Source organism: Pagrus major, chromosome 1, assembly GCF_040436345.1.
Source record: "Pagrus major chromosome 1, Pma_NU_1.0".
NCBI classification, from domain to species: Eukaryota; Metazoa; Chordata; class Actinopteri; order Spariformes; family Sparidae; genus Pagrus; species Pagrus major.
In genome coordinates, this window is record NC_133215.1 from 5,667,051 (window position 1) to 5,683,158 (window position 16,108).

Genomic DNA, 16,108 nt, shown 5'->3' on the forward strand with positions numbered 1-16,108 from the left:
AGCTTCTGTTACCACCTTCACCAGCCTGTCCTTAAAGATCGGTTTGTAAAACTACAAATATCCTTCAAAGTTTTGACATCGTGGCCAGACGAGCTTCCTGTCCAGCAGATCAGCCTGATGTGTGCGAGGAGGTTTGGACGTGTATCTGTTTCTGAACAGGCCTCGATCCATCTGCACTCATTAAGCATTCAGCCTTTAGCTTCCAGGCTGTGGAGGGACATGACACAGGCTGTAGCAGTCATGAACCGTTGCCTTTAAGCCACTCCTGAGAGGTCTTCATTACCCAGCATACCTTGGGAGGAAGCCTGCCTGACCTCTGACCTGATGGAAGCAGATGTTCTTAGTTCAGGATCAGATGTCTACTTTTTCTACAAAATGGCATATTACTCAAAAAAAAATCTTAGCAGATGAATGATGACTTTTGAGTAATATGTCTTTTTTGATCATGTGTTTCATGAATATGGTAATCTGGTCCAAAACCTGTGATTTAAGATCTTACCTCAAATGCCTAAGGTAAAAGTTTCCCTCTGAAACGGATCTGAGATCAGCTTTCCCTCCCTGAACATCAGCCCAAAGAGATATAAAGGAAAAAGTCAAGTAATCTTAAAGCCGGCAGTGTTCATTTAAACACTTGTTCAGTGTGGTCAGCAGATCCCAGATCAGTAGTCTGGCTTTACCTTGGTTACCCACAGCCATGTGCTTGCCGATGGCGCCCCCATGTGGGTGCATGCTGCGAGTGCATCCTGTGTTTGTGTCCTGTGTCTGCCCCCTGAGTTTGCCTGATGCCAGCTTGCAGGCCATGTCGTGTATCTCACACAGAACCAAACGCCATTACTGTTTAAGCTCATGGAGCCACCAACTGAGGGAGGGGGCACGGACGGCCAGGGGGGCCAAGGCCTGAACGGCCTCCCCAGCACCCAGCCGGAAAACCTCAACAGCATGTGAGTCACTGGGCGTGGGTGGGAACTTATGTGTAGTGCACTGAAAGGCAGGATATATTAATAATTGCCCACACAAATATTTATTGTAGTAATTAATAAGTATATACACTTTGTGCACCTTTTGTCAGATTTTTAGGGGCATCTTGTTTTTTTCAAGGACAGGTTTTAGATCCTTCACCAGCATCAGCTGCCTGATTGGTCAAAGATATCATATAACTTCTACTCAAACTGTGAATTACTTCACTTGGAAGTCTCCCAGATTTGTAATCCCCTGACTTGTGTGTATGTGTGGGTGCCAGACCTCCTGAGGGTGGCATGACTCAGAGCCAGTCGTGTTTGACGGTCAACGCCCGGGAAATGTTCAGAAAGACGGGTAACTGGAGCCCTGACAGACCCTACCCCGAAGGTCTCCACGACAACCGTCACAACCCACAGGTATGATGAACACACAGGCGCACACACAACCATGTTCTCCGCTCTCCGACCACGCCGTGGTGCAGTAATCAACAATCCTCAGGACTCCCGCTGTTGCAGCGCACATACTGAAACATCCCGAAGCTGTCACACTTGCAATCTGCAAAAAGTCTTTATTCTCTTTATCTAAATTACTTCTTATGGACTTCTTTATTCGTTGAGGGCCTAAAACTATTTTGTCAATTACATTTTTTAAATGAAATTTGGTGAGTTTCATCACTCCAGTGCCCATCCTTAAGTAAAAGTCGATCTAAGAGTCGGAGCTTAAATGCAAAAGCAAAAACCTTTCGATGGAAAATAAAGTCAAGTAACTGAGCTGAAAGTAAAATCCCCTGTTTTTTTCTTTGCATTCAGGTAAGTATTTTATTTCAAATTATCTTATACAATCCATAATCTAACCTCAGAAGTGGTTGGATGGGCATTTCAGGGATAAAAGCCAGACCTTAATCCAGCTTCCTGTCTCTGAGATGAAGTGATTTGATGCAGCTGCAAAGGAACTGAAGAACTCCACCTTGATGCCCCGTTTGAGTGTCCTTGTTGTGGAAAGACTGAGAGCTAAAACCACTTTCTTAGTTCAGAGTTGAAATCTTGCTGGATGAAGACTGTAGTGTCTCTCTGTCCTTTGAGCTCTTTTCTTTTTTATCTGTCTCTTTCTTCATCTCTCTGCTCAAAAGTTCACATCTCCCGTATTCTCTTTAGTCTCACCATCTTCCTTATTCCTTTTATTTTTTCCTGTCCACTCTTCAACCTCCTCTTGAATCAGTTGGCTTGGTGAATAGAGTTGGTGGATGTGTTTTGTGATGTGCACCTTCTCCTCCTCCTCACGGCCTCCTTTCCTTTCACTTGTCTGTTGGGATGTCCCTACTCCCCCAGCCCCTCATCTCTCTCTTCAATCCCATGACTAACGTACTAAAATGTTTATGGATTTCTGTCGTGGACTCGTTGGAAGGAGATATTTTCCTGCCCCCAGTTTTGAATCCTGTGGGTTGGCAGGTTTTATGTCAGAAAGGTCTGAATTCTTCTTGGGTTTGAGTACATGATTATACATTAACCCACGGTGGAGGATTTTGGCTACAGATAGGTTTATTGATATCCACCTCATCTAAATCTCTCAGAGGCCAATTTTCTAAAACAACACAGGTTGCAACAGTCAATTAATGCGACAACAAGTTGCATAAATGAAGACAGAATTGTAGTAAAGACACAAAAAAAAGGAACTTTTTTGAACTTATTTACTGTTACCTTCACCTCAGTTAGCTCCTCCCCCTCGATTAGTCGATGACCTGTCAGAGTCCCTCCCCTCCCTCAGCAGACAGTGGTCACGCCCCCCTCTCGTTGTCTTTTACAGACGGTAGAGATGAGTGAGATGGGGCGGGACGGGTACTCCGACACTGAGCCCTATCACCCAATGGATGGGCATGGGCGGACCATCTCCATGCCCCGCCTCTCGGCAGACAACCAAGTGAGCACCTTCATCCCACCATCACTACCACTCTCCCATTAATATGCCTGTTAGCAGTGAGGACAGTCGAAGTGAATTAAAGGCAAAGTCTCCTCGCATCCCGAACAGAGAAGAGAGCCGAGTCTGAAATCAAACAAAAGCCAAGAAATATTTCCTTTATTCTGGAATATTTGTTTATTAATGGCTCTAGTTCTCTGCACAGGAAACATGGTTCACTTCCAACAAAATGTTCTGACAGGATGCAAAGAAGCAGTGAGACTTCTGTAAATTCACCTTCGTCTGTCTCGTCCCTCCCTCCCCTTCCCACCACCATCCCTCCACCTCCACCTCCTCCTCCTCCTCCCTCACTCTCATAAACCTCCACTTATCCGGCAGCCGACCCACCGCTGCTGCTCAGCTCAGGTCGGAGGGCTGGATAAGTGTTCTAGATATGTATAGTATATATATCTAGAGGACCTATATGTGTAGAATATGTGGTCGAACCATTTCCTGTTCCCTTTTCCATCTCCATTAAATCCTTGGTGTGTCTGTCATGTGTAAGCTGTGGCCAGAGTTAACGTCTCCCTTCAGCAACAAAATGACAAAAAGAAATCTCATGAAGTACAAATGTTCCTGCAGCATATAAATCATTCAAAACAAATACAGCCACATAATAATTTCATGGTACAGTGATCTCAGCAGCAGCCGCCGTCATTAACTCGCTCAAACGGACTCTTTTTTGACGTCTCAGGTGTTTTATGGAGGACCGAAACTGCCAAAAGCAAAAACAAATAAACAAAAAAACAAAAATAAATAAATATGCCATTAAAATGCAGCGAAAAAATACTAAAAATAAATGTGGGCATTATTTATAAAATATTTTTTATTAAAAAAAAGAAAAACATTTATAAAATGATATATTAAGAGTGACATAAATTGATATTTCTGTTTTAATTGATTCTGTATGTATTTACCGTTGTATGAATGCATTTTTATTTAATTTCCCATTTAGTTTTCCATTTGTTTTAATAATTCTGTCATTTTAAAATGTACTTATTTATGAAATACATTTTTTTTAAAAATGGATAACTGAATAATAAAAAAGGGAAATTAATTGGTAAAGTAAGTAAATAGGGAAATTAAGTTAAAGATAAAAAATACACAAGCAAATTAAAACAAAAATATCAATTCATGTGTACATTGTTTAATGTTATTTTTGGTGCATTGAAAGGCATATTAATTTATTTATTGAGTTGTTTATAAATATCTTTATTTTTCTATTTTGGCCGTTTCTTCATGATATGTGAGATAGGAACAGAGTGGGCTGACGTAGAAGCTGTTATAGAGGCTTCGATCCCAGCTGAACCTTTTTTGTAGTTATTAACTAAAAATTATTAATTAACAAAACACCTTTGAGGACCAGGTAGGGGCAGATTTTGAGTGTAAAAATCCTGATTTTGCACTCACTGACTGTGAAATCTGGCCTCGCGAATTTCCTCAGCAGGTTTGACAGCCTTTAGCACCTAGAAGAAAGAAACTAGACAGCAACTTTACGAAGACAGCGAGGAAACAAACCATCTCGCTCTCTGCTTACAGATCGGTCCCTGTGTGCTCAGATCTTGTGTGCTTGCTTTTATATATTTATCATTAATAATCCTACACAATTTTTATTTTATCCTTAAAAGAGAGAGAAGTGTTTGTAATTTATATTTCCATGCAGCACATGCAGACTTTACTGTGAAGCCTCTGGCTGCAGTTGCACACACACACACACATTCATGCATACAAGCATTTCCCATTCTCCGACACTGTCACTGCATCCAGTCATGTTGCTCTCACTTTGGTATGTTGGTAACTCCATGGAGTGTTTTTTTGTATGAACATTTAGAGGGTGAGGCAGAGGGGTGTATACGAGGGAATGTGATGTGTGAGGAGAAGGAGTCAGTACAATATCTACTTATTCTAGTACTTTAAGTTTCTGATTTAGAAGATAAAAATGGCGACAGTTCTTACACTGTTCATACGAGCCAGGTGTAAACAGTTAAAGCTGACAGTTATTGTTTCATTTTAAATCCAATGCACTTCCAACCAAACAAAATAACACTCTCCAAAAAACTATGAAAACACTCTTTGTGTATGGGTCTCCCTTTAAACTTGTTATTTCACCCAGATGGATTGCAGGACGTAGCAGTAGACGCGTCTGAGAACCACGTGACCGCCTCAGCCTGCGCTCTGAGTGCACATCGTTCTCATATATTTTGTGTATTTGGCTTCACACGTATGTGCATGGAAAGTAATAGTCTGCCTGGGCTGGGATATTGGGAGGTTTTCTGCCGGAAAAGCCTTTAGAAGTCAGATGATGTAGTGTAAAGATGGACGGCAGCCCAGTACACAGCAAAAAACACGTTGGATGACTGGATTCTGCACAGGACTTTCTTGCGGGAGACGAGAGTTTGTGTCCCGTGTACGATCAGAAATCTGGACTTTATTTTTAGATTTAATGAACTTAAAATATTTGTAGTTTTCAGTCAAGGTTTTGTTGTTTGTTTATTTGACTACCTGGTTAGGTTGAGGAGAAGATTATGGTTTTGATTTCACACAGGACACAAACAGCGATGATCACAAACAAATTTTAAATAGATGAATCATCTCAGTTACAAGTCAAAGATTCTCTACAAATCGAAATTAAAAGTGACAAGATGCGAGCCGACAGTCAGTCAGTCAGTTGAAATAGCAAGTTTCTAGGGACTCTCCTTTGTCTTTCCAAAAAAGAAAGTGAACAATCACTTCTCTTTATTGCTCTATATATTTAGACAAGCTCCACCCATTCGGTACTCCCTGCTCATTAAAACAAACACCACCTGACTCAGGTTTTGGTGCGTCAACACTGTTATCACAAGTCTTGGTGTTAACATAATTAAATGCTACTTTGAAAGAATTAGACATGTTAATTTAATCATGAATAAAGATAGAGACCGCTGCGGGAGTGTAGAAAATGTCCAGCGTGCGTGTGTGTGTGTGTGTGTTGTGTATACAGTATATATGTGTGTTACTTACTGCTTTCTAACACTGCTCTGCCTTACAGAGAGCTCATGGTGTTTCGGTAAGTGTGAGTGTATGTGTGTGTGTGTGTGTGTGTGTGTCTTATATATTGTCCTCTGTCCTCTCTCGCTCACTGACACACCCACCTCGCTCTTATATGTGTGTGCACTGGCCTCCTTTAAATCAACTGGGTCCTCTCTCTCTCTTTTCTCTGTCCTCTCTTTATCACTTATTCTTGTACGTTTCTTTCTCTTCGTCATCCTTCCCTTCATCTTCTCCTTCACTTATATACTCGTCCTGCATCTCCGTCATCCCTGCCCTTGTATTTTTTCTCTCCCCTCCCTCCCAAAAACATGTTTACGTCCTCAAACTGAACTCATTATCCTTCCTCTCCCTCCTCATATCTCTGTCGTTCGTTTCTCATGCCTCCCTGTCTTATCTACTCGTTTTCTGCCTCTACTCTCTCTCGGTCCTGGCGGCTATGCTATGTCGGGCCTATGCTGTGTGTGTGTGTGTGTGTGTGTGTGTGTGTGTGTGTGTGTGTGTGTGTGTGTGTGTGTGTGTGTGTGTGTGTGTGTGTGTGTGTGCTACACTGCTCTGCTCTACGTATCATCTCTGTGTTTGCCTGCTCTGCAGCGGAGGAGACACAGGCCTCGCGGAGATAACCTCAGTGTATGTACCTCTCTCTCTCTCTCTCTCTCTCTCTCTCTCTCTCTCTCTCTCTCTCTCTCTCTCTCTCTCCCTTTGATTCTTCTGTCTCTCTGTCAATCATTTTTCAAACTGGATCTGAACCAGAATGTAGTTTGCTGGTTGTTCTTTACCCCCTCGTGAGATGCCATGTGGGTCGGTTTGAACTGCACTGGGACAAGGTCAGATGGTGATAGTGACACTACCTGTTTGGTATTCGTGACAGATTAAAGTTATGATCCTGTCGGTTTTATTTATGAAACATATTCTCTCCATCGCCATTAATTATATTTATATTCTTTTATTGCCAAGAGCGAAGTCTTAAGTCAAATTTAAGGGGGGAACCAGGTGGGTTGATGGGTTGAATTGAATTTGTATAATGCGCGCACACTTTGTGCTCACTCCCTGTGAAAAAAAATACTGCAAGCATATCTGCATTTTCACCAACAACTAGGTCTATCGGGAGGACTATTATTGTCATACAATGTGCAGTATTGCCCCAGAACTTCTGGGGCAATACTGCACATTGTATGACAATAATAGTCCTTAATAATTACTTCTGGGCCAGAAGTAATTGCGATAAACGATTTTATTGTCATTTTAGGACTACTTCATACCACTGATATAATTATAATATGATAGCTTTTAAACGCAAGTACGACCTTTCAAAGAGCGATGGAATTTTAATTCTTAAGAATATTGAAACATTGAAAAAACAAAAGACAAATTAAATTTCCTCAATAGATTAAATATTATTAAAATAAAGCCACACAACCAAAACATGAATAAAATGGACTTTCTGGCTCTGTTAACAATAAATTCCACTTATAAATATTACACATTAAGCACAGGGATGGCTTGGCGATGTCCATATATCGTTAAGTCGATAATGTGATTATTACGACAGGCAACAATCAAAGCCTGGTCTTTAAACAGGGACTCAATTTAGTGACAGACCAACAAAAGATCTAGTTTTCCAGACCTGAGTGCCAATCATCATAACCAAAACTTTGGTTGGCATTTGCGCCACCATGTAGTGAACACTGCACATTCAGTGTGTTTAAAGGCCTTTTAAAGAGGCTATTTTTATGTGTTTATTGGTCTAAATGACCTTTTTGTTAAATAGTATAGTAATTTTATTTTTTAGCCAGAAACGAGCATATTCTTGCTGTCTTCAAAGCCACCAGACTCCATTGACAAAAACAGTAATCTTACCTCTCAGAACACCAGAGTTGCTGGTCTATCCCTTCGATCGGTTAGTTTGTTCGTATTATTGTGCGACTTTTGTCTGCTGGCTTTGAAAAAAGAGGTTTTAAGATCGCCAATTTAGTCTTTAACAACTCTCTGTGAAGATCCTTTTCTATAACGTTGTCAGACACACAGAAAAACAATCACAGGATCTCAGTTTTAGTTGATGTACTGCAAAAGTTCAAAAACTTCTCGTACCGTTGTGCCTCGTCACGATCATTTGTGGGACAAATTTCTATATTTTATGTCCTCTCCTCTTCCCTCGGATCACATTTTTGTATTATTGATTTTATAGTTTGTGTAGTCTGTTTTAAGTGTCACTCGAAACAGCTCGGATTTCAGTCGTTTCCTCAGCTTCAAAGAGTCGCCATCTGAGTCGTGTTGATGCAGTGAATCCCACCCACCTGGTACCCGGAGCTCTTTAAACCAACTGTGACCTAATTGTCACTGTTCAGATCTACTTTGATCACATCTCCCTTCTTCTACCTACCCTGTCAGCTTTTCTTTAAACCGTCCTGGTATCTCTCTGCCTCTATCTTTTCCCTTTTTTCTCTTTCTCCCCCCGTGTCTGCTCGTGTTCAGGTCGCTCTGCTCTCCATCGTTTTGTTCTCCGTGACCAGTTTCCCCTGAAGTTCTGCTTGTATGCAGCGTGTGTGTGTGTGTGTTCCTCTGTGTGTGTTACGTGTGCGTTTTTTTTAGTCTGTTGCATCGCTGCAGACCGGGTCAACAGTGTATGACGGAAGCATGGACTGGCCTGATGTGCAACTGTTGGCCTGTACACGCAGGGGTTGGCATCGTACCGGCATGTCATAATTCGTGCATGACGTGGCAGAGCTGAGTCTTGCCGTGGATGTGATGGAGAGGAAGTGTACGAACAAAGGAAAGCTCATTCTGTAGCCTGAAAGGTGGAGTGAACGTTGGACAAAAAGGAGAGTGGCTGTGTCATGCTCAGCACTTCTGTCTGTCTTAAGTTGGATGATGTTGTTCTAACGTTTAGCCAGCAGTTCATTTGGACACACAAGTCACCAGGATCATAACGTCACTGTGTACAGATGAGTATTTTCAGTCTTTTACGCCCCCAGATTAAAGCTGACATATATCTGTTTGATGAGGTAATGCAAAGAGAGTTGTGTGCCCTCTAAAAACAAGAATTATTAGTAGGGACAGACCGACTATCGGCATGGGCGACTATCAGATTCAGCATTTTTTCCAATTATCTGAATCAGTGTTTTTCAAAACAAGATAAAATAGCGGAGTGGAAATATAAAGCAGCTGAAAATGGAAACATTCAAGTAAAAGTACCTCACATGTATACTTAAGTACAGTACTTGAGTATATTGTGCTTTTGTTCTAGATTTTCATTTATACTGCAAATCTGTATCAGTTCCAAATATCGTATAGTTTCCTCAATAACTAATTATTGGTGACCGTAGCAACCTCTGAAAATAAACATATCTGTTTATCCCTAACAAACAATTTGTAATGGTGTCAGTAATTCATATTAGTTACTCATGTAGTTTGAGCTGGAATTTGCTATATGGCAGGTGTTTACAGGCACAAGCCAAAATCTCAAGGCAGTATTCATATCAGTCTATATAACGTGTTATCTAATGCTATGAAAATCATTTCATTGATATTAAACTTTCTATACTTCATTAAGAACACGATCCAAGTGGTCATTGATTGTTTTGACAACATTTTTGTGATGTGTTAGTACATCTGTAGTCACAACACATGGAACAGGGAGGCGATAAAGAAAATGTGGAAAGTAACACGTCCTTTTCAAGCGAGTGCGTGTGTGTATGTCTTCAGTGTGTGCAGATCTGTAGTCCAGTGCTGCCGGCAACCCAGTGGGCGTGCATGGCTTGTGTTAAGCTGCTCAGAGAGTGTACGGACCGGTGTGTGTGTGTGTGTGTGTGTGTGTGTGTGTGTGTGTGTGTGTGTGTGTGTGTGTGTAGTGCAGCTCCTCTCAGGACGGTGAATCCGTTGTCCGGCCTGCTTTGTCATCAGGGTGATGTGAAGCTTTCTGGGGGGTTCAGAGTGTCGGCAGGGTCCGGTCCAGGTCAGAAGAGCCTGATAACGACCCCAGCAGGAAAATCACACAAGACTGGCTCCAGAATACATCACGTAGACTTTAACTGGAGCCAGTTTCTCTGTTTACCTGACTGATTATCTGTATCTTGATGCAAAAAGACAGCCACGTGTTCATAGATTTTCAAAACATGCACACACACTATACAGGACACAAAGGTAGTGTGACTTGCTCTCCACATTATTTAGTTGATTCTGTATTTGAACACTTTTACGTTGGGCTGTACCAAAAAGTTTGAAGCTTTGATATTTTATATTAACATTTAAATTCTATGCAGTTTTTTCTATTAATTCTGTTTACACCTGAGGTTTCTGCACAATTGCAGATAAAGATTAGGCTTCACTGATATTATTAGTGTTATACTTTGTGTAAAATTGTGTAGGATTGTTTCCGACTTGTGTGAGTCAAGCATTTCCAATAAATCCAGAACGTTTGTAAAGTCCAAAGGTCAAAAGTTATTGGAAAAAATATGTAATTATTTTGGAAAATGTTTTTATCTGAAGAAATATTCTGCTTCAGTCCATATTTGTTTGCAAAAAGTACATGTATTTATGTTGATGACACTGACCAGCTACCTTTGTTAAAGAAATGTGTTAAAATTGGGTTTTATTTGAGTGATTATATCTGATGAGCTTCATACAAAAAACCTCAATAGAAATATCATTCAGTACAGCCCTAACAGGCCAACAGTGAACACCTCCCTGCATTGATCAACAGCTTAATTCAACATGCAACACACAAACCCTTTTTAAACACAATAATTCATCCTGTAGGATTTTCCTGTTGGGTTCTTTCAGAGCATTTTGACCAGGCTCTAAGGTTATGTAATGTGAGTTTATCCACCTGGCTGCCATATTTGATTTATGTCATACTCTGTGTTGGGAAACAATAACCTATGTGAGACGTTAACGACCAAGAAAAGCATCTGTATGTTCTATAAAACTGGCTTTTTTTTAAAAAAATTCAAATTTAAATGGAAATCCACGATCCACGAGTTAACATGTTGCCAGATGTTTCCCTGCTAATCAATAAGATTTAATCATTTTACTAATCAGCTATCACAAGCCTCTATGGTATCAATAATGCAGCAATATGTTTATTGTTTATGTGCTGAAACTAGTTATAATCTGCCATAATTCACATTAGGATCATAATTTGTTTTTTTAAGTAATCATTTTGAATATTTCCAAAACATTTGAGGACAAAAAGGGGAGAATAGGGACAAGATCAGGGTTTTCTCCCGGCTTTCCATCCTGAGTGTGATCTAAATGAAGTACGGCTGCCATCTGGAGTCCAGTAGAGGTTCCTCTGCATTGTGCATGTGAGGCATGGTTTCTATGGCCTTCCTTCATGCTTGCTCTCTGTCTCTCTGCCCCTTTTTTCTTCTCTTCCTGTCAGATCCCTGTTTATCCTCCTGTATGTTTCATTCCTCCATGTTTATGGTGAAGAAGCATGGTATTACATGTGCTTGTCAAAGGCTTAGTAGTTTGGGGGTTTCAGGGGGCTACGGGTCAAGCTATACGAATGCAAAAGATCGTAAGCAGATATATAAGATTTAAGACGGGTCAGCAGGTGATTTTGGTGTGTTGTTTCAGATCAGATGGGTGCAGGTTGCCACACGGGACAGCACAACAGACAAACTGTTCATATTATCATGAGGAAAATGCAACAAAACCTGAATTGTCCTGGTGTGGTCGACCACCACCCACCTAAACCGAGACAACTTGCTACTGCTGTTTGACCCGAGTCAGTTATTGTCATTGAATAGGCATGTAAACAAATGAATGAATGCACAATCTGACAGACATCCCACCATATGCAGGTCTGTAGTAGTGTCATGCACTCATTAAAATCAGCTTAGTGAGTGTTGGGAGTGTCGTCCTTCTCACAGCTGATGATGGACGTCACGATGCTTTAAATCTCACTTCTTCTCTCCTCTGTTTCCTTCTCTCTCTCCCACCACTTTGTCTCTCATCACATCCTCTCCTACCTTTTTTTGCCTGTCCCCTCTCCCTTTTTCTCTGCTCTGTCCTTGGTCCTCTCAGACCATCACCGACACCAGTCCAATGCGTCGCTCCACCTCCAGCCTGGTCCACGGGCGTCCGGGCCGGGGCGTGAGGCTGGATGACTACTCCCTGGAGAGGGTGGTGTCTGAGGAGGGGAGACACGGAGGACGCAGACACAGGGACATGAGTCACCGTACCTCACAGCGCTCCCTCACCAGATACACCGACCCAGACACGGGTGAGTCACTCAAAGTAGACATCTATATGCTTCCTATAAGTCCTACCTGACATCTGTACAGCATCTAAAAGTGTATGTATCTCCAAGGTTCAATTTGCTTACTTTAAAAGTCTCTCTTCAAAAGCAGCAGCCTCCATTGGCCAACACATCCTCAGACCTTAATGACTGAAAGTCAAATATACGTTACAATGTGTGAAGCTACTCTTCAGTTTAGTCGTACTACTAGCACTATGCCGTACCACATTAAGAACCAACGCCCCGCTGCCATGTCCGAGGATGGCTCGCTACCAACGATCACATCACTCCTAGCCAGAGGGAGAAAAGTTAGTAGGTAACGTTACCTCAAGCCCGAGTACGTTATGACATCAAAAGCTTCTGAGACTAAACACATGGAAAGCTCTTTTAGGGAGAAAAATGATGAAGCTAAAAGTCAAGCTAGCCAGGGCAGACAGGCTAACGTTAGCTCTGACGAGTGACTGTCGGACAGCTCTCACAAACGAAAGTTAACTTCACAAGCGTTTGTTACTTCTCCAGCGACGAAAACAAAGTGTGGAAACAGGTCCAGCTTTTGAAGACTAGTGTGCTCCTCACTCAGAGCCTCTTCAACCAGAACATGTCAGACAGCCTTGGTGAAGAGCAACTCTGTAGTACTTAAGAGAAAGCTGTGCATTTGTGGAACTAAGACAGCCAAGTTTGTATTCACTACATCTTATGTAAGTCAAGTCTTGGCACAAAGAGGTCCTTGAAAAAGAACGTGGTGCGTGCAGATAGCTCACTTCATCACTAATTGCGAGTGCAAATTGCAGGCTTCAGCTGTAAAACTAATGCGACAAGGCTGGCACGGTTAAACTCTAAATCCCCATTGTAATTGGAGAGCTCGCTAATCTGATGGAGGAGACTCTCCACTGCTTACTTACCCTTCAGTAATGATGGTGTTTGAAATTTGTTTTTTATTTCTCTACACGTCGCTGCAGGTGTAGTGCATTTTTGCGTGGATGGTATTTCATTTATTTGTTTCATTTTCATTTAACTGACTTTTGACTCGCTGTTCCCCGATGAAAATATTTTCCCCACTACTGTAATTTGTTTTGTAATCTTAATTTGTGTGCCCTCGCCTTGTTTAGCTGACAACATAAAGAACAATCTTGTATTTTCAAATGTAAACTGAGACATCTCCTTGGTAGGCCTGGGCACAGACCTCAGCACCACCACGCAGTCGGGCGACCTTCCACCCAAGGAGCGCGAGCGTGATCGCGGCCGGACCAAGGACCGTCGTCACCACCACCACAACCATCACCATCACGGCTCCATGGACAAGGAGCGCTACGGCCCCGAACGCCACGACTACCCCCACAGGCATCCCCATGACCACCACTGGTCCCGCTCACCCAGCGAGGGGCCTGATGGACGAGGACACAGACAGGTGGGCTCCACAGACACCGAGATTAATGCCAAGGGGCATAAAGTATAAGGGTCTGTCCAACACTGTCTTTTCTGTTCATTCTTGTGTTAATTTCCATATATGAAGAATAGCTTAAATAAAGCTTTCCACTCAGTGCAGGTGGGATAAAAGCCCTTGTAGCCTTAAGGATGTTCTGTACTGTCACTGTGGACGCTTCAGTGCTCATGCTGGTACTTTACATCGTACCTGTGAGCTGTGTTTCTATTGTACTAGATGTAGATTTTGATTTTAAAAGAGACACTATTCTGTGTGAAGTGATCCTTTTCACCCACCACAACTACTGTTCTCTTATCCAGTAAGAGTTCACACAAAGTCATACACCTACTTATGGATTTCAATCTCTTCTTTTTTGTGTTATGCTTTTTTCTTTATCACTGTTTCTCTCTCTCTGTCCATTTTTCTTCAATGTGACGTGTGGCTTCTTGGTGTCAATTTTTTGCCTCATCACTATGTTTTTGAATGATTTTCAATGGTGTTTATCTCTTCTCTATCTATCTATCTATCTATCTATCTATCTATCTATCTATCTATCGTTCTATCGTTCTATCGTTCTATCGTTCTGTCTATCGTTCTATCTATCTACCACCACTCTGCTCTATTCTGGTCTCTGTTGTTGCTGTTGTGGTGCGTTTTGATTTTCCTTGTTTACATTTTGCTGTAGGGCAGTAGTTCGGTGAGCGGCAGCCCGGTCCCCTCCACCTCGGGGACCAGCACTCCGAGGAGAGGCCGTCGCCAGCTGCCCCAGACCCCTGCTGTACCCCGTCCACATGTCACCTACTCCCCCGCTGTCCGAAAGCCGAGCTACGGTCCCCCGGGTCCGGGCCGACTGCGCTCGCCCTCCCCCCGGCAATTCTCCCCACCAGACCACGACAGGGGCTACCACCACCGGCCCCCGTCACGCCACGCTTCTCCACACCACGGGGGCTCCGGGTCCCGGCACGGTTCTCCGCGCTCCCCTCGGCACCAGTCCCCGCGCTCACCCCTCCACGGCTCACCTAGGTCCCCTCATCGAGGCCGCTGGAGCGGGCCCCCGCCTGGGGACAGCCTGGAGGGCGACGGGCCCTTCTACGAGCGCGACTACGAGTACGAGCGCCATCATGAGCCCCCTGCCTACGAGCAAAGCCTCTCTCATGGCAACCCACACCCACATGGGGGAAATCCTCACCCACACCCGCGCTCACCAAGGACTGCCCGCCACGGGCCCCCTCCGCCCCCTCACCCTCATCCACGTAGGGTGCCCAATGGCTACCGCTCATCCTCACCTTCTCCACATCGGAGGGGGCCACCTGGGGCACCACCCCATCCACACCACCGCCCCCCACATGCCAGAGGGCCCCGCAAGGGCCTGCATGAACCTTATAGTGAGACGGATGAGGATGACTGGTGCTAGCAACCACAGGGAGCGAGGGATAAGGGCAGGAGAGGAGAAGAAGAATAGCAGCCTCCGGTGCTCTGGCCTTGGATATGTAGACTTTTAATAAAGCGGGGTGGTGAAAATGTTGGGGGGGGTTGAACGCCCTCCAAACCCTCTACCTTCAGCCCTTGGACTCTAAATGAGAGGAAAGGGTGGTGGGGAGGGGGGTGAAGGTGCTGCAAATAGCCTTTTACAAATTTTGTGTAAGACTCAAATCAATGAGAGCAGCAAACGGATAAACTGAAAAAGAGACTGCCAAGACACCCGGGGCACAGTGCACCTCCGCCTCTCTCAGTCTCAGAACTGAAGAAATCCCTGCTTGACCAGCAAGGCCAGGCTGCAGGAGGAAGAGAGAGGCGTGGGGACGGAAAAGCGAGGGAGGAGCATGTAAAAATGGCCGGGGGTTGATCGCCGTTTACGAGGCCTAACAGCACTTCTCCCAGACTGTCGCGTGATCGGTTAGTCTCGCCAGATGTGTGCTATCTGTTGCTGGCCAAGTCTGCAAATGTAAAAGCCTGAAAATGAGCTGGAACACAGAGTCCACCGCTTTGATTCTGCTCCTTGAACTAATATGTTTAAAGAAGAATAAAATTATCAAAAAGCCAGGACCCCCTAACCCTTACATGCCAAGCTATGCCTCCAGAAAAATCAAACTTGAACAATGAAGAACAAAAATGAAACTTTACATGACAAACAATGAAAAGAAAAAAAGGGAGAACAACCACTTTATCTTTAACCTTTTTCCTTTCCAAGGGACAGAACCAGGAAGCTCCGCCTATACTGCAAAAACCAGCCAATCACAGTGCTGGCTGATATTTGATGAGTTTTATCATCTCTGTTTACTGTTAAAGACTCACTTAATGCTGACGGAACTGGTGTGACATCACTTCCTGTCCGGCGTTGGTGGTGGTGGTAGTGGTGGTAGAGGAAGGGGGCGGGGCACGGTGTGGGCTCACTTCCTGTTCGAGTGCGCTATTGCGGGGACAGTGAGCTCAGGTAACTTGAGAGGGGAGTCGGACACTTCGTCAAGCCCCTTCCTCCTCAGTTACTTCGACCCGGCGCA

At 43.5% G+C, this 16,108-nt stretch overlaps 1 protein-coding gene across 1 annotated transcript in view; it reads left to right on the top strand.

Annotated features, from left to right (window-relative positions):
* The window catches only part of cacna1ab (calcium channel, voltage-dependent, P/Q type, alpha 1A subunit, b), a 121,073-nt gene extending 106,052 nt beyond the window's left edge, over positions 1 to 15,021 (top strand). The window contains exons 42-49 of the mRNA XM_073489847.1: positions 820 to 941; positions 1,241 to 1,376; positions 2,764 to 2,877; positions 5,942 to 5,959; positions 6,535 to 6,570; positions 11,971 to 12,169; positions 13,354 to 13,592; positions 14,293 to 15,021. Coding sequence (XP_073345948.1) covers positions 820 to 941; positions 1,241 to 1,376; positions 2,764 to 2,877; positions 5,942 to 5,959; positions 6,535 to 6,570; positions 11,971 to 12,169; positions 13,354 to 13,592; positions 14,293 to 15,021 — 1,593 coding nt within the window. The remainder of the gene's footprint in view (positions 1 to 819; positions 942 to 1,240; positions 1,377 to 2,763; positions 2,878 to 5,941; positions 5,960 to 6,534; positions 6,571 to 11,970; positions 12,170 to 13,353; positions 13,593 to 14,292) is intronic.
* Positions 15,022 to 16,108: the final 1,087 nt, after the last annotated feature.